The sequence below is a fragment of the Mizuhopecten yessoensis genome, unplaced genomic scaffold (genome assembly GCF_002113885.1).
Source record: "Mizuhopecten yessoensis strain PY_sf001 unplaced genomic scaffold, ASM211388v2 scaffold4583, whole genome shotgun sequence".
Taxonomy (NCBI): Eukaryota; Metazoa; Mollusca; class Bivalvia; order Pectinida; family Pectinidae; genus Mizuhopecten; species Mizuhopecten yessoensis.
In genome coordinates this window covers 1053795-1076954 of record NW_018405619.1, presented here as the reverse complement: position 1 = coordinate 1076954, position 23160 = coordinate 1053795, and the positions used below count along the sequence as shown (strand labels likewise).

The 23160-nt window shown below is 34.6% G+C and overlaps 1 protein-coding gene across 2 annotated transcripts; it reads right to left on the bottom strand.

The window, feature by feature from the left end:
* Positions 1 to 263: 263 nt before the first annotated feature.
* On the bottom strand, positions 264 to 23159 carry LOC110449354. 2 transcript variants are annotated; one of them, XM_021496173.1, is made up of 12 exons: positions 23062 to 23092; positions 20959 to 21051; positions 18954 to 19190; positions 15170 to 15492; positions 14400 to 14551; positions 14142 to 14292; positions 7050 to 7180; positions 5913 to 6017; positions 4975 to 5010; positions 3832 to 3891; positions 1532 to 1711; positions 264 to 879 (listed from the first exon to the last, which is right to left on the bottom strand). In XM_021496173.1, the coding sequence occupies exons 3-12, from the start codon at positions 19184 to 19186 to the stop codon at positions 535 to 537; spliced, it is 1716 nt and encodes a 571-aa protein (XP_021351848.1). In that variant the 5' UTR covers positions 19187 to 19190; positions 20959 to 21051; positions 23062 to 23092; the 3' UTR covers positions 264 to 534. The 2 variants fall into 2 exon arrangements, with proteins under 2 accessions (XP_021351848.1, XP_021351847.1); XM_021496172.1 differs by lacking the exon at positions 20959 to 21051 and having other exon boundaries at positions 23062 to 23159.
* Position 23160: the final 1 nt, after the last annotated feature.

The following is a 23160-nucleotide window of genomic DNA, read 5'->3' as shown; positions in this document are numbered from 1 at the left end:
AAGTTTAAATTTACAAATTCCGTTTTATATGTTCTAATGAACCAGGTATTGTGCTTTGACATTGATATTCACTCTCAAAAACCTTTAACATTTACTCTTTAACAATGTTTTCATTTCAGCATTTATAATACTTTCCGTTTCGATTTACACGTATTTCATTGACGCATTTAACATACATGTAAGTACATTCATGTAATCATTTTAAGGCGTCGCAATTTCTAGACGTCCGCATTATGTGTACTTTGTTTATGACGTCATTAATGTTGACGTCTTATGTTTGTGTGCTCAATTTACGACATCACAAATACATTCAAATTGCCAGAAGAGCCCAAAGATTGGCGAAAGCGCTAGTAAATTGTAGTCTTCGTGTTTTGTTTTATATATACATATACATATGTATCACATTACGCATTTATATATAAACATGTACCAAATCATTCTCTTACACACTTGTTTTGTTCATGTGGTACATAGTATATAAATGAATCGCACATGAATGTCTTGCCTGGCATTACGTCATCACCGTAAAATCCTTTAGAAATTCGTTTCGGCAGTATATACGTCGGGTTCAGAGATTATTTCGACGGAATCTGTGGTATCCTGTGAAACGATTTCCTCTCTGTTATTCAATTTTCTTGTCAATGTGTTTGTTTGGTCGGTTTCTGAAGATGTATCAGACCTGGTAACAGTCATTGCTTCTCTTACGACGAATGTTTGGTCCGGGTCATTTTCTAAAGATACGCTCTTCTTGTTTTCCATCCCAAATACTGCCATCACGTGCGTTTCGTCGAGGTCAGCGTTTTCAGAAGTTAAACCTAGATTATCAACGCCTACAATTTCCATCACGTGTGTTTGGTCTGGGTCGTCCTCTATTTTTCCCTACGTCAAAAATAACGAATAATACACCATACTAACTTTCAATAAAATAAGCAACATATTTGAACGCATAACAAGATAATTTATTTTGGAAGGATACCCGTAACACTACGCCATTACTGTAAATTTGATCATTCATTTCTAAAAAGAAAACCGTATCAAAACTGTTCTGATTTTTACTGTGATTCTAACAAAAGGAGCTAATGGTAGTACTGTGACTCAGTCGAGCTACAAAACCCTAAGTGAAGGATACATGCAAAGGCATTATCTAGCGTTCCGCATGCAGAGGAATAAAGATCATTACAAAATTGTCCTATTTACCAAAATTCTGCATCAATCTTAAAGGAACGCTACCAATATAAGTACGCTACCCAAACATATATGTGACAAAATCACTTTCTAGCTTGTAAAAATCAGTGCTAGTTCCATTTGTTTCCCATACTTTGCTAATACTACTGATATCGCTGTAGACAGGGAGAAACTCTTTTATTTTAAACACAGAAAAGTTTTTTAAACACAGAAAAGTAAACAAAATCCCCACCTTTATGTTCGTCAAACAAATTTGTAATGTTCAATTCCGCAGACGTTTCCAAATTGAAACTTTACCAATGATAACGCTTATTAGACAGTCAATTTTAAATGTGTAATCATTTACCAACTGTTTCGATGTCTTCTTCGTTTTTACTAGACATGAATCCGGCACCATTTGACAAAGACAGCTTGTATCATCAACGGTCGGATGACGCTTCACTTTAGGATAGGTTAGACCGGTAATGGTATATCTTCCAGCATATCTGTTCATTATTGTGTCTTCTAAAGCTTCCTTGCACATTTCCTTCGTAAGAAAATATACTAGTGCTGTAGTTATTGTAATGAAATAGATGGAATTTAATATTGGTTGGCCATTTTAGGGCATGTCTTCATGTGTGCAATCTATGCATGCATGTGTGTAAACGTGTTAACTTTGTAGTGCTGTCTTATCGAAATGCTATGGACAAGTTTGATAGTCTCTTTCAGGATCTCGTAGGGAAATAAACTAATTATGTGCTAGACATGTAGGTTGATTGTATTTAAATCTTGCTCTTTAAAGTGTCTTGTGGTTTTGTTGCTTTTACCTGACGTTATTTTCATTCGACTTATATCTACATGGCAGGTGTCGTCGATGACAAGAAGACGCTTACATTCTGGAACACCTGGTCTTGTTCGCGTTGTACTTGTTCAAGAGTCTCCATCTTAATGTTTCCTTTGTTTCAAATTATTGTTTTGTTGATGCTTCGGTTATCGATTGTTATTATTTTATTGTTATGGTAACCGGTTAAATGATATTTATATCATGTACTGTATTTTTTTTCTTTTTGGTCTGTATACTTCAGGAACCAATATATAATTATATGTCAATAAAGCATTACATCACTTATTGCTTAGTAACCATAATCAACAAAATACGTTACAAAATACATCGTTTACAAAATTGATAGTAAACAAATATATCACTTGTATCTTTATGTTTTACATAATCTTTTCTAATGTGCGAGATATTGCATTACAAATTAGGTTTATAAAAGCTTCGAAAAAACATCGTTACTGTAAAAAACTATATTTTGATGAGTAAAAATGACTAAATATATAACGTATTATTGTATAAATTTGTGTAGTGAATATGTTATAGTTAAACCTTTAAAATTGTAACATACATATTATATCATATTTTTAACAACTATTCAATTAATTCTTTATAGAAATGTCATAAGGTTACATCATTCAAGTTTGTCACATTTTCAAGAATAATGCTCGTTTTAATATTTGAGTTTTCAATATTGATGATGATAATACAAATAATAATTTGAGGTTCTTATACACCGCTTTATCACAACCTAGTTCGTAGGTCATCTCAATGCGGTCCACAAATAAGTATTCATGGTTATAAGGGCATTTGTAACCAGCGAATATCTTTCTCAATTCCCTGGGTAGCATATATACCGCCGATTGTGCCATTTCGCCGCTTACACCTAGCTTTCAACAATTCTAGCACTGCCCAACCACGTAATCATTTACAGCTGAGTAGACTGGATGGAGCAAGCGAAATAAAGTATATTGTGTAAAGATACAACACAGTGCCATGCCGTGACTCGAACCTGCAACCCTTGGGTCACGAGTCCGGCGTCCTACCACTAAACTACCGTGCTTACAACAATCAATGCAATTCAATCACATCTGTATTTTGCAACAAATTCTAAGCATTAGTAAGGTAGCAGTATACAGTAGAGGGTTGTGGCCATGGGTGATATTTTTGTTAAATGGCTAACCCCTGTATAATGATATGTAAAAAAAATATAAAAATAAAACTGCACTAAAATTGGTATAAGCATGATGAAGTGGGCTATGTGTGCTTCACATTTGTAAAAAAGAAAGAAGATTTCTTTGGTTCGAGAATAAAATTTTGGCCATAATCCGAAAGGGTGCGTACACATGAAAAGCTAGCTTTACAGGAGGTAAAATTTTGACAACAGCACAAGACGGAAAATTGCAAAAAATCAAGTTTTACAACTTTACTGGGACCCAGATAATTCTGCAACCAGGTAGGTAATCTTTAATTTCAGACAGACCTTAGGAAAAAAATTACTAAATGCAGGGGTCAAATTTTGGGTTAAAAATAGCAATTTTTGGCATTTTTTGATAATTTTTGATGTGGTAAACATGGTTTTCACACAAGTGACATACATAGAAAAAAGAGGTTTATACACTTCTCAGTACTTTATATGTATTGTAAATGTAATGCAGTTTACAAATATATGTGCACATGTGTTGTGTAGGGTAAATCCGCTGTGTTTACATTTCCTCGACATGTACCTTGTTTATCAGAGTCGGGCCATTTCTACTGTACACTGCTACCTAAACAACATGTTGTATATACTAGGACTGCAGGTACAAATGAATGTTCATACGATTCCTTACTTGTATTTGTTCCAGGGATGCTCCTGGTTGGGTCTGTTCTGCTCTTCTTATAAGAAAATCCTTTTATAAACAATGAACAAAATGAGTACATCGATACGACATTAAACAAAGCACAACATATTCTATCAGGACAAAGTCCAGCTGATATTCAAATAGAATGTCACTCTTAAGCGTTGAAGATAAATCACAAGAATTCCACGGGAGTGGATGGTTGTCTGCTCAGTGCTTTTAGTAAGAAAGTTGATTTGGCTTGAGTTATCGTCTAAACAGATATGCCAAAACGCAGAAAGTTGAAACACGACAGAAAAACCCGTAATATATGTTGAACATTATTGCTTCTAGCATTGTCGTACGAAATTTGAAAGGAATTGATTAAAGAATAAAAAAAGGTTCTTGCATTTACTACACAATGCCCTTATTTTGCAATGAAAGGGACATTACTCCACTAAAAACCAAGTTTGAGTTCAATAAACCCAAGGGAACTCGAGCTACCGCACGGAAACCTTGTTTCGGACGACGCCGACGCCGCCAAAGTAATACAATGTACCTATATGTCGCCTCGCGTTGCAGGCGACACAAAAATCCCTTATCATTACCAAATATATGTTAAGACCTCCAGCACCACTGATAAGATTGTAGTAATAAAGCCATATGTTGTAGATGAAACGTAATTGGTATTTTTGTTTTAGATTACGTCAACAATCGATGGAATATTATCGTGATCTATATTGTTTTTATGAATCATATTATAATATTGTTAGGAAAGACGTTCTTTATAGGTTATATAAACTTGTATAAATTTTTAATGAAATTAAAGTTTCGATATACTACAGACAAAACTGACAACACATGTAGGTAATACGAAATACACTCCTTCCAGGCTTATCTGAAGATATACAATATTTAGTGGCACTGTATGAAAACTGTAACACTAATGTATACACGATAAAGTATAAATTATACACATACTTGACGCTGAAGTTATTTCCCTTAAATATATTATCAAAATGTATGTCCTGTCCCTCAAAGCCCTTTGATTAACAAAATCACATGCAAATTCTGTAGTATTCGATAAATAGAATTCATAACAAATATTAAAAGATTAAAGCTAAGTAACAAGACAACAACACACTGTTTACTTACCCAGCATGGTTTCATATCATAATATCTAAAAACAATCTTAGACAAAGTTAAAGTTCCATCTTATAAATCCTTCAGCGACTCTGATATTCTTTTTTTTATATATGTATAACATATTAAAAAAGATTGACATCATTCAAGATTTTAGTCACGTTCGTTTAAAACTGAAGATTAATATTTTCCACTTGTTGAAATAACTTGAGAACTGGATGACAACTTTTCAGCGGGAACATGAACGCTAAAGATATTTATCAATTAGATGACACATCACTGAATCCAGTGAATTCCTCCAACTCTTCTCTTCTGTGAATTTTTGACAAAAATAAATCGTGCCCGAAGATAGATTAAAGGATCGTAAAACCCCTAGTCTGATTCAAATTTAAATGTTTGGTGCGTTATACCTCTGTCTTACTAATTATGCATTATGCTTAATACTCATTATGAAGTCATCAATAGTTGGACCGTCTATGCCGTCACACAATATTGTTACTATGCACTTGAAGAGTTAATACAGTGAAAAAGGTAGCTTGGAATGCGACATCTACTTATGTCAAATATCCTTTTTATACAATTTACTTTCAAGTCGTCGAGTTTGCTATTTGAAAATTAAAAAAAAATGTATTTAAAAAAATATCCGTACTTATAATCATTAATCCTCAGTAAAACCTGTTGTATCTTGAATTATATATACAGCTAAGGCTAGAAACAGCATATAAACAATTCATGAACTAAAACGATAGTGTTTTAAAAAATTGATTACTAAAAATGGCAAGAGGCTTTCTTTAGTGTCTTACATTGTTCGCCAATTCCGACTCAGAAACTCTTTTCTTTCTCACATGCTGTGTTTTAAACAATACTGATGCTATGTAGAAAAGTCCTGTTACCGTGTTATATCACAGTTTCCAAGGGAAAGACTGAAAATGAACCATATGAAAGGATACCCACAAGGATCCCTTTCCGTCGTCGAATAGCGGCAGAACTAGGAACTTCTTCTCTCCTGTCAAGACCAATTGGGCTTTTGCAGCATCATGCAGAGTCCTATACGCCTGAATATACCAAAATTAATGAAAACATGAAAAGTTAGAAAAGGGCTATAACAGGGAAACAACACTCTCAGGCTATTTTAGCAAATGATTAAAAAAGGGTGTAGAAAATGTTACACTTTTTATGTTAATAATAAACTGTACATTGATACGTTTAGATGTATGCATTATCAAATGCACTTTTTGGATGACATTCTCTCTGTGGCATTATTATTGTAATATGGCGACACCAGTAGAGAAAAGCTGTCTATTTTGCTGCGTTTTGTAATGCAATTAGTAAATACAACCACAACGTAGTGTGGCACCAGCAAAAAAAGGGTAATGGAAAAAGAAGTACCAGTTTGGTAGTAAACTAGAGAACTGCAAGAAAAATATACGTTTTCACATACAATGCAGAATATATTCAAACCCGTTATAGCGTTATTTTTCAAAGTGTCTACCTTAGAACCCTCCTAGCGTGTTGCAAATAAAAAATCAAAATATTTAGACAAGTTACAACATGAAATTCTGGAAGTTAAAGTATTTCCATGATGTGTTGAAATCGGATAACTTTAATTTACCTTTGCTTAAGGGAGGGGAAAGAATAAAGCTTTAATTCGGTATTGCCTTTTTTGAAAATATATTTTAAATGGATTGCCTCCCTTTGCCCCTATTTCAAATCATCATTGTAGTATGTTTCGAAAAGAACTGTTAACATTAATACTGTGTAAAGAGGAACTGGACAATTTAGTATGCAACAGCCAGCCATCCCAAGATGCATACATAGCCTTTGCTGCAGATAAGCTTTTGAAATCAAGAAATGAACAAATGCCCATAAGAAAACAGACGGACGGACACAAAATGGTAAACTTCAACACCATCCTTCTTTGACGATCGTATGGAAAGTAAAAAGCTTTCATCCTGTGATTTAAACAAGCAAATGCTTTATATTGAAGTCTATATGATACATCTTTCTGATCGTAACATAACATATGTGTGTTAGCAGTTTAGCATACACAAACAAAGGTTCTACTATAGTATATCGAGAAAACTTACCTTACGGAACCTTACCCTACCAAACACGCAGTGGGCAGTGCAAGATATTATCAGAATTCCAAGGATGGCGGCAATCACCACTACCCACTCGACAGGTGAGTGAACACCATTGTAAGCCCACACCAAGATAACTGTGGAGAAGAAAGTACACCGAATACTTTTATTATAGCTATTTAATCTAGAATACGCTTTTTATGTCTATATCATACGGCCACGTCACAAATATGGTAATACACACGTGTTATAAAACCTAGAGGTGTTGCGATTGGTTAAAACCTTTGGAACACATTCCTACGCCACCACAGGTGCTACCTTTATTTACTATACCACATGACACACCAACTGTTATTATGGCTTTTCACCTTTTGTGAAAAGACCTATTGTTTTTGTTATGTTTTTTATTATTATTATTATTATTATTCTACACAAATCTTGTCACAGACTTTTCTCCTAAATGACAGCAGGTATATCCTTAATAATTTGACATGGTGTAGGTCATGGTTTGGAGATGCCATTGAAGTATTGTCAATTTCATCAAAAATTCAAAATGGCCACCATGACCTATAAAGTGATTTTTTTAATCTTTTTTAAAACAGCCATATCTCCTTAAATATAAAAGGCACTGTTTGTTTGTTATGATATACTGATAGAGTGTGGTCATGGCTAAATTTGACCTATGCCAAGTAATGAGGAAAAAGGTCAAGTCTAAATCCTCGCCATTTGGTCAAAGGTCACCTATTTTTAAAACTTTTTCTTTTTTTTTCAAATTCTTTTGATAATCGATAGACAATGGCTATCAGATCAATTGACATACAAATTGTTTCTGAAACATTTCCCGTTAACGTCATATGACGTGTTCATTATTTGCCTTTGATCTTTTTGAAAAGCCGACAATATTTTTACAAACTTCTTGTTCAATTCTGCCCTTGCAGTATTAACCACAATTGGTAAATGTATTCCTCTGGGGCCCTTACGAAGTGTTGTTAGTTTTTGGAGCGATTAGAATTGCAAGATGGCCACCACGGGCTCCGATTTGTTCATAGCCTATACCAATAGGTTTCGTTAACACTATCAAGCACAAAGCTGATTTTTCGATATGATATAGAGATAAGCAAGGGCAAACCTTTTCTCTCATATTAGTTTAGTAAAAATTGTTAACGTTCGGTTTTCGGTAGGGGTCAATGTTGAAATGCACTTTTTGGGTAAAAAACTTTTAAAATCTTCCTCTTAAAGGAGCATCACGGCGAAAGCGAAAGAAAAGTGTAAAACCGTGGCAGCTATGAAGCGAAAAGTTGCAAAATGGTCAAAAGATAGCGCAATGTGTACATTATCTTCATTTATGCAGGTGCGAAGTATTCAAAGGAGAAAATAACTGTCCTAGCAGTTAGTACGGTGCATGGTATTCTTCCGGTTAGCCGGTGGAATCGACAGAATGCTAGCGCTGTTTATGTTATGAATAAATATCTAAAACTATTAACCTCGCTAGTATCTTTGTCTGAGTTTGAACACAGATGAACTTAGTTTAATATGTTAATTGGCATGTATCAGAGAGAGTTCACTTTGTGTTTCAAAATTATACAGTGATTATGCGAAAGGGAGGGATAAGTGACTGGTTAGGTTGATTTTGCCATGAGGCCCTCCAAGGTATAACTGTTGTGATGGCCACGGCGTATTCTGTTCTCTTCTCTGTCAGTACTCGGGGTCAAATGAGATACGTGCGCTATTAGAATTACATAATTTATAGTATCACCGGGTTCAGTAAAATGGTATGATGTAATTATATTGCTGAATTAAACGATTTTCTTTTGCTTTTACATGCAAGATTTAAATTAGTACTAATATGAATACCCGGCCTCCTCTGGTGCGACAACGCAATATAAAAAAATCGCTCTTCGTCAGAAAGCGGCGTTATCGCGGTTACATTAAAAATGTCAAAATGACGGACCACGATGAATAACTGAGAAAGGAGAACCTACTTCTAGTAAATAGGATCGCATAACATCTTTTTATCGTAATTTTTCAACAGTTCATTTTTTTTAATATGATGTTGACTTGTATGATCATGTAACAACCTTTTCTCTATAAAGAATTAATTTTAGCCTTCATATACAATCGGAATACGTAGTAAAAACAGGGGGGAAAAGCATGTGTTTACGTTGTAAAAATGACGCGTGCTGCCGATTACTACGGCTTCTGTTTCGGACAAAAATGAAATGATTAAGGAAAAGTTGTCTCCGCATAAAAAGGGTCCATTTACAATAATCATTTAATCTATGTAAAATATCGAAAAAATATAATTATAAAGTATCTCAACACGTTCCATATCTGACACATATTCTACATGTGGGAAAGAGGGTATACATAAATGTATACGCATGGTCTAGAAAACAGAATTGGCCAAAGACATTGAGTTGTACAATGTAATAAAAAAATCACAAACGTTTCTCTTTTTTATGCGCGTGTAGTTTGTCATGGCATATATGCCCTTCATGTGAACATTTGAAAAGGGATATTCGTCTCGTCAATATTCCTTTTCACAGAAAGGTTTGTCCCATGATTGAGGGAATGTGTAAAGCCCCGTAACATATGTGCCGGTCACATTCTGGTACTTAATTCAATATATATTTATATATATATACTTTATGTTTATGTCTATTATCATTGTTGACAATTAATTGTAAATGTTTGACGGGAGAAGGCTGTGATAATTTGAAAAAACTTGTGCCCCATCCCTTGTTCAATTTTATTGGCAACAAATATGTTTAAAGCTAAATAAATTTAAATTCTGAATATTGACAAGTGTGCAATTAACTTCTGATGATGAATAATTACTGTTCAATAAGTTTGAATACGGACTAAGAAATCATATTACTTGGTTTCATAGTGCGGTAAGAAGTTGCAGTTGCCTAAGGCCCTTCTCTGAGTGCCCCTTTGGAAACCGTTTCATCTCGCTCAGACCACTTGTGTTAACTGCTTAGTCAGGTGACGTTATATAAGCGCTATTTTTAGCAGGGCTTTCCCGAACAATTCAAGTGGTCAAACTGGACATTTGGAACGAACTATGAATATGGGGATAGCGTGGTAACATAAGTGGAAGTGCATACAATACATACATTCATTAAAACAAATATGGCAATTCACGTGATGTCCGTTTAAGTTCCACAAGGTCTAGCGTCTTGATATTTCATATTTAAGATGCTGAGATGTTTGGGTATCAGGTTTAAACAACAAATGGTTGACCTTGATCAACTATCAAGGTCACAAAGGTCAAATGTTTAACAAAATAAATTTTATTTAATCAAAAATATTTCAAAAATTGTTCGATAGATTCACTTTATATTCAGTTATGATGTGGACAACACCAATGCGCATATTTTTGGCAGAAACCAAGTAAAGTTTTGAGTTATTCAGGGGTCAAATTTCATATGTGCTATTTAAAGATAATGACTTCAAAAAACTTCTTCTAAAGTTCTACAAGGTCTAGAGTCCTACTATTTGATACATAATATGGTCAGGTAATGCGCTATCGACTTTGTAAAAAGGATTGACCTTAAATGACTTTCAAGGTCACAGAGGTCATATATTTGAAAAAATATTGACATCACTTTTTCTGAATAACCAATAATTCCAGGGTAACGATGTTTGGAAAGAAGTGTGCTTGAATGAATGGCTTTAAAGTGTGTGCAAATGAATGAACTTAACTTACTCTAGATATAAATTTAAAAGTGAAAATCAAAAACCGTTTTCATTTTCGTGCGTTTTTGAAGTGTTCTCAGTACTTTGATTTATATTAAGACACACAAAAAAGGCATATTATATTTAACAATCATTTTCTATATTACCAGGAAGCAAAAAGGAATATTTTTGTTGCAGAATGATAGTGGACTGATGGGTTGTAGGTCATAGGGGTCGAAAGTGTTGTTCTTATTATTAGGGCGTTTCACCATCAGCTTCGTTTGATAAGGCGTCCAAATCTTTTTGACAAAAATCTTAAAACCGCCATAACTGAAAACCGTTTATACAGCATTTATGCCTGATATCATTTGCAGGTATTGCTTGGAGCTAACTTTTCCTCAAAAAATGTTAGAAACAATGTCAAGTTAAAATCCTCCCTATCGGGTTAAAGGTCATCAATTTTTCAACTTTTTCATTTTTTAACTGTTTTAATTATTTTTTTAACAAAACCGAGAAACGTTCCTAACTTGAGTATGTCTAATACACGCTGGTAATAATACAGTAGTTACTACGCACTCTCAATCTTAAAAGTGGGGGTAGTTTTCATCTCTACTGCAGTGGGTATCATCAGCCTTTCTTTTGCATGGCAAACCGAGCCGATATAGACAAATTAAAATGCTTGTTACAATTCATCATTCTGATGTACATAGTTGAAGGACGATATGACTTTTATGGATTACCTTCGTATACAACACCACCCATTGGCTGCCTATATTTATCCATTCTTTCTCTGACGTCATTTCGCACCCCGGGAATCCCCCACTACTCAGTCAGCTACTGTAGACTTGCACAAGTCCATGCCTGATACTGTAGACTTGCACAAGTTCATGCCTGCTACTTGGTATAACTGATTTTTCATTGACTTCAAACACTGCACATTTTTATACTCAAAGTCGCAGCTGTGCTCTAAGTAAATTTTCAGAAATATCTATTAGTTGTTAGAAGCAAAAGACCATGATCAAACCCAAATCAGTCCCAATGGTGAAAAGCCCGTCAAATTGTTAGTCATCAATTTCTAGTTTTAAATGAATTTACAATATGTATTTGGGCATTATTATTTTCATTGCATTGAAAACTGTTCATTATCAAAATCCCAATCCCAATCTGGAAATACTAGAATATCGAAACTATGATATTTATTTGTATTTTGGTTTTGATCGATACAGAGTCAGCTGATAACACATAATTGTGAATGTTATGTGATAAATAAAGCCGTACATGGGCATCCATGTCATATTGAAAATATTGAACTCGTTCAATACCAATCATATTTGACTGTCATGACATTTTCTTCATGTGATAAACAATAAATATCGTCAAAATCAGAAACTATAAATATGAAGGTATATAAAACAGGAAAAACTAGAAATTGTCATAGACAATTTGACGGGCTTTTCATGATTGCTAGCTACACTTTGACACTTAACAACAGTTTAGGTTAATCCATATCTTCCAATTTTGGTCAACATGTGACTGGCTCAAAATGTATTTGAAGTCGAAAATGTCCCAAGCAATCAGATGCCAGGGTGGCCATTTTAAATGTTCGGATCGGCATGAAATGTAACAACACTTGTCCGCAACTTCTTAAGGATCAATTGTACCAAGTAAGGAGTCAATTGGTACAGCCGTAATGGAGAAGAAGTAGAAAATGTCCCAGTCAATCAGAGACATGGGCAGCCATCTTGGATGTTCAAATCGGCACAAAATGTAACAACACTAATACGGGACCTCATAGAGATCAATTGTAATAAGAAAGCAGCCTATCTGTGCAGCCATTCTTGAGAAGAAGTCAAAAAAATCTCAGCCAATCAGATGTCGGGGCGGCCATCTTGGATTTTGGAATTTTCATGGAATGTAACAACATGTTGTCCTATCGTTTAAGGAGTCAATTGATGCAACTGTTCTTGAGAGGAAGTCGAAAACGTCCCAGCCAATTAGATGCCATTAGTTTTTAAACATTTGACCTTAGTGACCTTGATAGTCAATCAAGGTCAACCATTTTCTTCAAACCTTATAGCTTAATATCTCAGCATCTTACATATCAAATATCAAGACTTGACACCTTGTGGAACTTAAGAAACAGTTTTTTTCGAATTTGTGCATTTCAACTTTGAGCCCCACCGAAAACCGAAAGTTGACAATTTTTGCTAAAACAATATGGGAGAAAACGTTTGCCGTTGCATATCTCTATATCATATCGAAAAATCAAACCCAAATATATTGCGGACATCTTGAAATGCTTATCACTCCAAAAATTAATAACATTTCGTAAGGGCCCCTAGAGGCATACATGTACCAATTGTGGTTAATATTGCAATGCCAGAATCGGAGAAGAAGATCGTTGAAGTTTGTAAAAATATTGTCGGCTTTTCAAAAAGATCATAGGCAAAAACGAACACGTCATATGGCGTTAACTGGAAATGTTTCAGAAACAATAAATATATCAAATTGATTGAATGGCCTTTTACTATCGATAACTAAAGAATTTAGAAAAGAAACATGTGAAAAATGAAAAAGTTTTAAAAATATGTGACTTTTGACCCAAAGGCTAGGATTTGAACTTGACCTTTTTCCTCATTACATGGCATTGGGCAAATTTAGCCCCATTCACACTATATCAGTATATAATAACAAAAACACAGTACCATTTATATTTTAAAGGAGATATGGCTGTTTTAAAAAAGGTAAAAACATAATCACCCTATAGGTCATGGCGGCCATATTGAATTTTGATGAAGTTGAAAATATTTCAATGGCATCTCCAGATCATGACCTACAACATTTCTAAATATCAAGAATATACTTCCTGTTATTTAGGAGAAAAAGGCTGTGACAAGATTTCTGTAGAATAATAATACTAATAACAAAAAACATAACAAAAAACAACAGGTCTTTTCACAAAAAGTGAAAAGCCCTAATAAAAACTTGTACTACACTGCAGAAGAATATACTGTTTCGAAATGTTGAAACATTTTTCTATTTCAGTGCTTTTGAACATCTTAGTTTCTAAATCAGTAAACAACATCCCGTTACTTCTAACAAAATCCCTTCATGTTTTATCTTTCATTCTAAACAGTTTCTTATTTTCAGGCTATCAATGCAAAGGTATGCATGTAATATCAGCAAAGCTTGTTATGAACGATGGGAAGGACCATGTATATGTATGTTAGTACTTGTTTCCCAACCATCACAATAAGATATCTTTTGTAATTTTATATGTTAATTAGCATGAATCAAATACGGTTTAAACTAAACTAACATCCATGGATTATCTATTTTGCCAACTTAACTCCTACTGATGAGAAATCACAGAAATATTGCCCATTGGCATTCGAGATGACGTTGGCTTTATCTTACCTAAAATGGGGCAAAGCATGGCAACACTACCAGTCAACCAGCAGAACCAGGATAGAGCACACTTTTTAGATGACACCACCAACGAATGTCGTTTAAAAACTTCACGTTTTTCAGCCATGTTCGTTATATTGTCATAGTCTTCTTCAGCGGCCTATAATTGAAAATGACAACGAAATTGAAAGTCTACGTAATTGACGTTTAGCAGTATTTGAAAGAAAACACATTCTAAAGTAAACTTTTATTAACCATAAGACATACCTCTATTTCAAAATGTTTCAGCACATGTCTTTCGTTTTTGTTGAGAGACTCAAACTCACAGGCTAAACCTCCACACAGGCTTTTTGAAATCTCTGTTAGTTGTTTTACACACATCACACTGCCATTGTTGACAATGTCCTCTACTGCTGCATCTATAATGAAATATTAATAAAAGAAAATAGCAATAAGAAAAGTAATGAAATGCATAAAATACGTGTTAGTGTGATATTTCGTGAAACTAACGTCCAGCAAATTATAAAGTTACCATCATGAAATTTAGATTTATGCAATATATAATACAGAAAACATTGTTTGGACGAGGTTTTTTTTTAATATTGTTACTGCTCCGAAGGTAATGGGTAACATTGCATTAACCTAAGCGGGACTAAGAGTTCCTCTCGGAGTTTTTCATAAGCTGTGCGGACAATAATTAGGACATTCATGTTGATGTGATGTAATTTTAATTTGTAGTTGTGGGCACTGATAACGCGTAGACTTTATAATGTAAAGGTGCTTAGTTCGGCAATTTTGTTTGTTTGTTGTTGTTTTTGCAGGGGGGGGGGGGGGGGTGTTTTTCCTTCAAACATTCAATTTTCGAACAACTTTAACTATGTTAAATGCATCGCAACATTAGATGATGTTTTTGTGGAATACTTTTTTTAAAAAGATTTAAACAGTTATTTCACGAAATAATACATGAAGTTACATTTCGCTGCGATTACGATCAAACTTTCATTTACACAAATTATTATAACAAAAGTTTCACATACCATCGATATTATCGAACGCATTTGCGATCCTCTGTCCTATTTCATCTAGTTCTTTTCCATCCGTTTTGATATAAGATAAGGACTTAAGCTTCAAAGGGAAAAGACTGTCGTCAAAACAACCAGATTTGAGAACAATCATAAAATCCTTCACCCGGTTATCTGACGAATATGTGTATGCAAAGCTGACTTCGTTGTTACAATAATGACTATTGAGAAAAGCATCCGACACCAGAAATATTATTTTTTCAGACTGATTGATAGCATTCTCTATGTTGTCGTAAACTGTTCTGTTTCCTAGGAAATCGTAATCCGCAAGCATACACCTGAAACAAAAAGCAACTTTAATGATACATTTTATGTACTTTTTTCATGTCAATAACACAAAGTTATCATTTAAAATTAAATAAAAATTAATTGCATTTTTTTTTATCGCTGTACATGATTGAGCTTCTATCGTCAATCAAGAATAGAGGTGGAAATCGCGATTGCACTTTTAACTGTAAATCTATATTTCCGGATGAATGAAGTCGTGTAGAGTGTTTAGACTAATTTAATATTAAATTATCTTTCGCTAAATGGGTAATTGAATTTCTCCGCGATCCCTTTACCATTTGGTTAAAATATTAAGCTTTTTTCATTTTAAATGCTTTAATCAGACTAGACTATGTGATATCCTGAATCATCAGAAAAAGCGAGGGCAATAATAAGTTAGCGAGATGGACATTGTAAAATACTATATCATCTTTAAAATAGTGGAATTTAAAAATGTTTTAAATATGAAACTGTCTTCAGCACATATCACACTGGCTGCTTGTTCAACAACGTTATCAACATAACCGACAAGAAACATGCGACCATAAGGTAGAGTGAACTGGAATACACCAGAACTAACTAGCTAGAAGTAATTGCAAAGACAAGACAAAATAGTTATAATATGTTTTTTGTTAGTTGAAACGAATCGAACATTGTCTGGATTGCAGCAGTCCGTTGATAACAGCTGAATGTTAATGGTGTTCAACTATTTCATAGAGGCCATCATAACAAAGTCTCAAAAAGATGCAATTACATAGAATATACCTTATAATTACTAAACACTGTATGCGGGTAATTTTAACGCAGTTTAACTATAGCTTTTCTCGGCCTCCTTAACGGGAGCTAATGTACCATTGCGACAAAACTTAATACACAGCATTCTATATGCATCAATGACGTGTAAAGTAAGAAAACAACACTCCAGAGTTTTTAAAGAATTTCATATCATTTATAATGCTTGAAGTGTATGTTTTAGTAGTCTGATAGTATAAATATGTATGTACGACAGCGTCATTACCAGATCAGTGCATCATTTTAAATAAATAAAGGTGTTCGAAGGGCTTCTCAGATTAATTAATTTTGAATAAAAAAAAACTATCAAAAGAAGAAACATGGTTTTGTTCAATGTATATTTCCAATATTTACTCATACATGATATCGGTGAAGATTCACTATAAAAGTATATGATCCTAGCAACCGTTTTGGATGTAGTTTAAGGATTGAACTTTATTTTGACGGCGTATATCGTATGAACGCAGTTGGCAACGAACAGTATTTGTTTGGAGGGCTAACGCGCAAATTAGAATATATTCGTTGCGAACTGCGTTGATGCTACCGCATATTACATACGACGGCCGAACGAGAATGGCTAGATAGACACCAATTTAAATAAAATGGATAACAAGGAGAGAGAAACAGAGACGTCAAATGTTGCAATCGGGACAGAAGGTAAAGGACTCGATCGTTGAAGGTTCAGGGGGGTTTAGATGTATTTGGTATATTCGTTATCTGAAATAAGTGAAGTACGCAACTATGAAATTTCAAATTCATTTGACAACTGGTTTAGGCGATATGGCATTACAAATATAGACATAAACTCCGCATTTTTAATAAAATGCGTGAATGTCGTCTGTTGTGCACCTCCGCACGAACCAAACAAATAAATATTTCACATGCTTAACATTGTCATACAAGTGTTCATTCGTTGAAAGGAATCTGTTTGTCACATGCGGATACTTTCATTACTGCATACTAACTTCAAAAACAACATATTTGGCTATTTCCGCTAAGCAACGCAATTTTGTTGCTATGGTAGGGTATCTACGCATGCACATGGGAATATTTGGTTTGGTTTGTTTGTGTTTTACGTCATAGTTACAGCTATGGTCATTTTAGGTTTTGGTGGTGAAGGAAAGCCGGAGTTCCCGGAGAAAAACTAACGACCTATGACCAGTGCCTGGCGACTGCCCAGTGGTGGAGGGCTAGTGATAGCAGAATGTCAGACGCCTTAGCCACTTTGCCACCCCGGCTTCCCAGATTGAAAATGAAAAAAAAAATCTGCACCAAGAATTATAGCTACAATAAAACAATATGATGTTTAACACAGAAATTGGAAATAAATTCAAGTTGATACCACAACGACCCATATCTCCTCAGGTCATATTGACCTCATATGGGGTTCAAGAATAACAAACTATGATTTCACAAAGACGAAATGCTATTTTAGTCAGCGTGTGCAAGTACAATATCTAGGTATTTTAAGTTTACAGATATTACTTGAACTTTCTCACGTGCCTGTTCGGGTCAACATGAGGAGATTACCAGATAAGACATCAGGACTATCCTAGACATTCCATATGTTACCAGGTAAGCTCACTTACGTTCTCTAACCCCTAGATAAACCGAAGGTTCAGTATGTGCTTCCTTGTGGATGATGTACAAAGGACTAGTTTGATCTTTGAAGTACACAAAAGAATGATGCAGCAGCATAACGATAAAATGTAAGTTCGATGTCCGGTCCTCCATAATCTTCAAAGGAGAGATACATGTCAGCCCAGTGATTGGTCATTTTTTTCACCTAAAACCATTAAAATAGTTAACCGCGTGCCTTCAATTTTGTTTGTTTGTTTGTTTGTTTATGTTTAACGGCCCATCGACGGCTGTGGTCATTTAGGGCCATGGTGATTCAATTTTGTCAGTGTAGAAAAGGCATTACAAGTATGATGGTTTACCGATCATCTAAATTGTACAGTTGTGTTCATGTTATCATAACTAGCAAAGACGTTTTACTGACATTCAAGTCACAGGTCTTCGAAAATCCCCATAAGAGTTATAGAGGTACCTATACTAAGAAACGATGAACACTGGCATTTTATACGTATTCCTCTTAAACCTTGGACATATGCTGGCACATTTAATTCGTTGTTTAAGTTCATGCTTACAGCGTTGGGACATTGACGAACAAATACAATTTCCATGGTGTTTTTTTGTCAGTTTAAATTGCAAATTACAAATGTACAATGTATACTACTTGACACGTATGGAGATCAAGATTATATGTATGTTTAAACAAAGACACATTTCCCAATAAAGATCAGTTTGGTTCGGTTTTATTGGGTATTTAGCAGTTAAGTTAACTTAAGGAGGTGTTTCATTGTGTTTAATGTATATTTGCGTGTGTGATGAGGTGGCATGTTGGTGTGTTTAAGTTAAGAGCGCACTGTACCCCTGTATGACTTTATCGTTGGACGATCACAACTTCAATATTACGACAAAGTTGAAATTTGAAATAAGGATAGATTAATTATTCAGAGACTTTACTAATATCTTAATTGAAATACAGTTTATTTTATCTACATTTTTGTATGACGCTTAGGGATAAATAAATCAATTTTAGCAATACAACTTCACATACACAGCTCATTAAGTGTCAGTAATGGCGATTGACATGTACATTGCAATGTGTACTTACTTAAATCCCCTTTCTTCTTCCAAATGCTTCGCTAGTACTGTAGCTTGATCGTTGTCACTGCTACTAAACGAGAGAAAGAAGTGATACTTCTTGCCGGAGGGAAGTTGTCGACGTGAGACTCTATGGGAGTCAGGTTCTACTATATCAATAACTGCCGTAGACGCGTTCTCCTTTAAAACGCCCTCGTTATGTTTCTGTGTATGTAACAGTTGGACCGAATCCTCCTCAGCCATATCTCTAAGAGAAACAAACAGAAAACAGTATTTGTATTTTGCTATTGCATCAAATCAAGGATTATGGCATTGGGCACACCTTAATATGAAAAGGCAAAGCCTAAAACGTGCGTAGCATTTGTTATCCAGAATGAGATAATACTGATTCAGAATGATATTTACTGATTCAGAATGAAACAATACTGATTTAGAATGATATTTACTGATTCAGAATGAGATAATACTGATTCAGAATGAGATATGATAAGTTTTATTTAAAGTCGGAAAGTCGAGGAATAACAATAAAACACAAGCTATAATGAGATTTTAAGACCGACCACGGACTTAGATAGCAATCTAATCTAATTCCGTCGACCGACATAACAATTAGGGGAAACCGGGATAAGTTCGGCCCATTTGTATTAAAATCGGTTCTGGGAAGTATGGCAGCACGTCCGTTTGTGAAGAATTATTTAACTTTTTCTATCGGAAGATCGGACGGTTGGATGTCTGTCCGAACTTACCTCATGGCGGGACTCGTTCAGTCCCACCATGAGGTAAGTTCGGACAGACTTCCGGGCACTTTCGGCCCAGGTTCAGCTTAATTATGACGGAATAAAGCAGGCAACGTCATATTTTCCCGCCAATTTTACGACTTTTTATGTGTTGTATGGACCGAACTTGCTCCGGTATCATGGGCTGAACCAGTCCGGGCACAAATTAATATTTCAATAAATTCTTATACAGTACAGCAATATGATAGTAAGTGATTTTATGTATATCATTTGAAGCTGTCAGTGTGTTACACGTTTGGACATTAAAACTAGCAGTTCCGTTTACAGAAAGTTGGCATAACTAGTAGGAATGGAGATCATGATTGTCTTTCTACCAACTCAAAAGTAACTTACTTCTGTTTAGTACATTACATATTTTCTCGCCAATTTTTTTCTGTGAATGCCCTGCCAACTTAACTGCTAAGATCCTGTACGTTGTACGCTCAGCAATTTAGGAGTGTAACGACTGGCTAGCCCGTTATAAGTATAATGTGACCGGGTAGGGTGTCCTGCTGGGTCTTCGGCAGTATGTTTCAGTAAGGTAGCACTATAAAATCGGCATCAGTTCCGCACTATCACAAGGAGACAAACACGAACATATCGCAGCCTCCCAAAACACACACGCATACACTACACGCATGCATCTTGCATACAGAGGAGGCCGTCCTTAAATGACCATAGCTGTTTATAGGACGTAAAACAATACTAAACCAAACCAAACCAAACCTCCTGCGTTAGATTATATGATGTAAGAGGGATGAACCCATGGCTCCCCAACCACGGCTTCCTCCCCGAAATATGCTGAGGAAATGAAAAACAATTTGAACCTAAAAAGTGTAAAAGCAGATAAAACAGATAACGCTGTAATTATTGGACGGCTAACTAAATGTTGATTGTTCAATATCCATGTCTTGAAAGTAGGTTGATACATATACTCATTCTGAATATAGGAGAAGGAGGAATCTTCATAACTAAGTTATATCTAGTTCCGCCTACATATGTATAATACGTGAATTCTTTATATTCAAAACCAACCTGTAAGTAATATTGTGGGATATTTGGTATACATTTGTTGATTATATTTTTCTTTGAAGCTTTGCTGAATTCTTCTGGTTAGATTTGCAGTTCAATTTTAATGTTGACATATTTTTCTTACACTATCATCTTTAACGTTCAGATTGACATATTTTCTGGGTAAAAAATGGTGTCAGTTCTGGCGTATAATGCCTTCTCCCTTACCCAAGAAGACCCGATGATGGTGCTGATGACGGGAATCTTTCGGCGAGGACAAGAATGCAATACAGAACAAAGTTTAGGGAAGGGCGAGCACAACTGAAAATGAAAGAACAGGTCTCAACCACAATACCCACACACTGTAGGACAAGTGATTAACTTGAAATAACATATTCTTTGCTAATTTTTATAACTGTTTTTCATGGCTTTTGTTTAGCTATTTTACTTACATTCAACTCTTAAGTAGCTTATCATGACAGAATCCGTGACTGCAAATATATTTTTGTGAGACAGTTTTTCTTAACATAGCTCGATCTATTCTGAAATGTTTGTTTCTGATTGTAAACAATCTTTCCTTTTAACTCATTCTGACACGAATTTGATGATACGAGAGAGAGAGACAGACAGACCACCAGACAGAGACAGACAGACAGACAGACAGAGAGTTATTTAAAATATATATATATATATATATATAATGTACATATGATAGAGTATTTCCTGACTTTTAGTACCATTGACTAGATCAAAATTGATGAAATGACCACATGATGCAGTAATATGTTAACTTTGTTTGGTTTTAAACACTTTATTTTTTCGTTTATCTAGCAAATATTTGGGTTCAGTGCAACACATGAAAGGGTGTCCATAATGCCTAAAATAACAACAATATGCAGATTCATATAATTGATTATTAATACAATCAGCAGGGATCAATAATTAATTATCCAATTATAGTTAATTCACAATACAACCAGAAGGTTTCCTTAATCAACTCTTTTCTTCTAGTTAATTTATAATGTTATTTAATTAGAAACATGCAATTGTCAACAAGCATCTATAATAACTTTCAATAACAGATATTTTAAGGAATTAATCCCTCATCGAGAAGTCTGATTAAGGACCATGCCTCTTCTCAAGGCGTGTCTTTGCCATTTTTGATAGAAATATAACTTTTCTGATGAAAAATAAGCCATTTTTCATAATAAATAAAATTCACCTCAAACAACGTCAAAAAGTAAAAGAGATTCCGCGAGTTATCTCGCTTTTCAGAATCAAATCCCACTTTAAAGGAAATTTTGCAGAGTGTTCTTTTTTCTGTAATGTAAAATTTATCAAAAATGCTGCTGCAATTTCGAAATATAAATAATAAGTTGACGAATTATTGATAAGATACTTTGATGTAAAAATTAAAAAAGGGAAACAAGAATTAAACGAAAAGTTATAGAAAACAATTACCTAAACTTTTACACCAATCACTTGAGTATGGAAATATAATTGTCTTTTATAATCAGCATTTAATTGCTGTAAGTTGGCATTCACAGACAATGTAAATGCCAACTGCTAACGCTTTGTGTTGAAATTCTTATTTGATAAATAAATAAACAAGTGCGAAAACACGTGTAGCAGTCACAATTATACAGAATGCATCCTATGAATTCCACAGGTGTGGGGATTTTTTTTGCTTTATCAATAAGTGATATAATACATGCCACTCAAAGGGTTTACACATTGGAGTATTACACTAATGCATAAGCTTCTCTGTTAAAATATCCATACAAACGTTTCTTATCCTATAGAATCGTTGATATTCCTGTGTATGTTGAAAAGTTGTTCTTACACAAAACATTATTTTATGACAATGTCTTCAATACGTTAGACAAGATGGATTCTGGAAAAACGCACCGTCAAAACGTCAATGTTAGTGCAGTACAATACAACAACTGTTACTCATGTGTAAGTGAATTGCAGTGTCTAAAAATAGTGCCACATAATCAACTGCAGGATTAAAATAGCAATGTACAGACCTATTAAAGAGAAAATGTGGTCTTAAACAAGGAAATTCAAATTACGGTATCAGTGGGAACACAATGGACGGGTTAATTGCTGCTTAGGATTTCACTGACGTTTATCTTTGTTATTTCTGGATTAAGAGTTCAGGTATTAGAGGTGACAAAGCCTCTGTGCGGTGTAAGGTTGTGAAGAAGAGGGTAGAATTTCATACTTTTGGACCTTTTGAAAATCGGGACCCGTGTGGGATACAAATGGCCAAGTTAAAATGTATTATATATGATAACAATTTTAAGTGAAGGATACAGAAATATTTACCCAGTGGGACGTTGACATCTATACAGGAAAAAGGAAGTAAAATTTCAAATTAAAAGTGAAAAAACCGCTTTCTAAAAGTAAAGTAGATGATGTCATTTG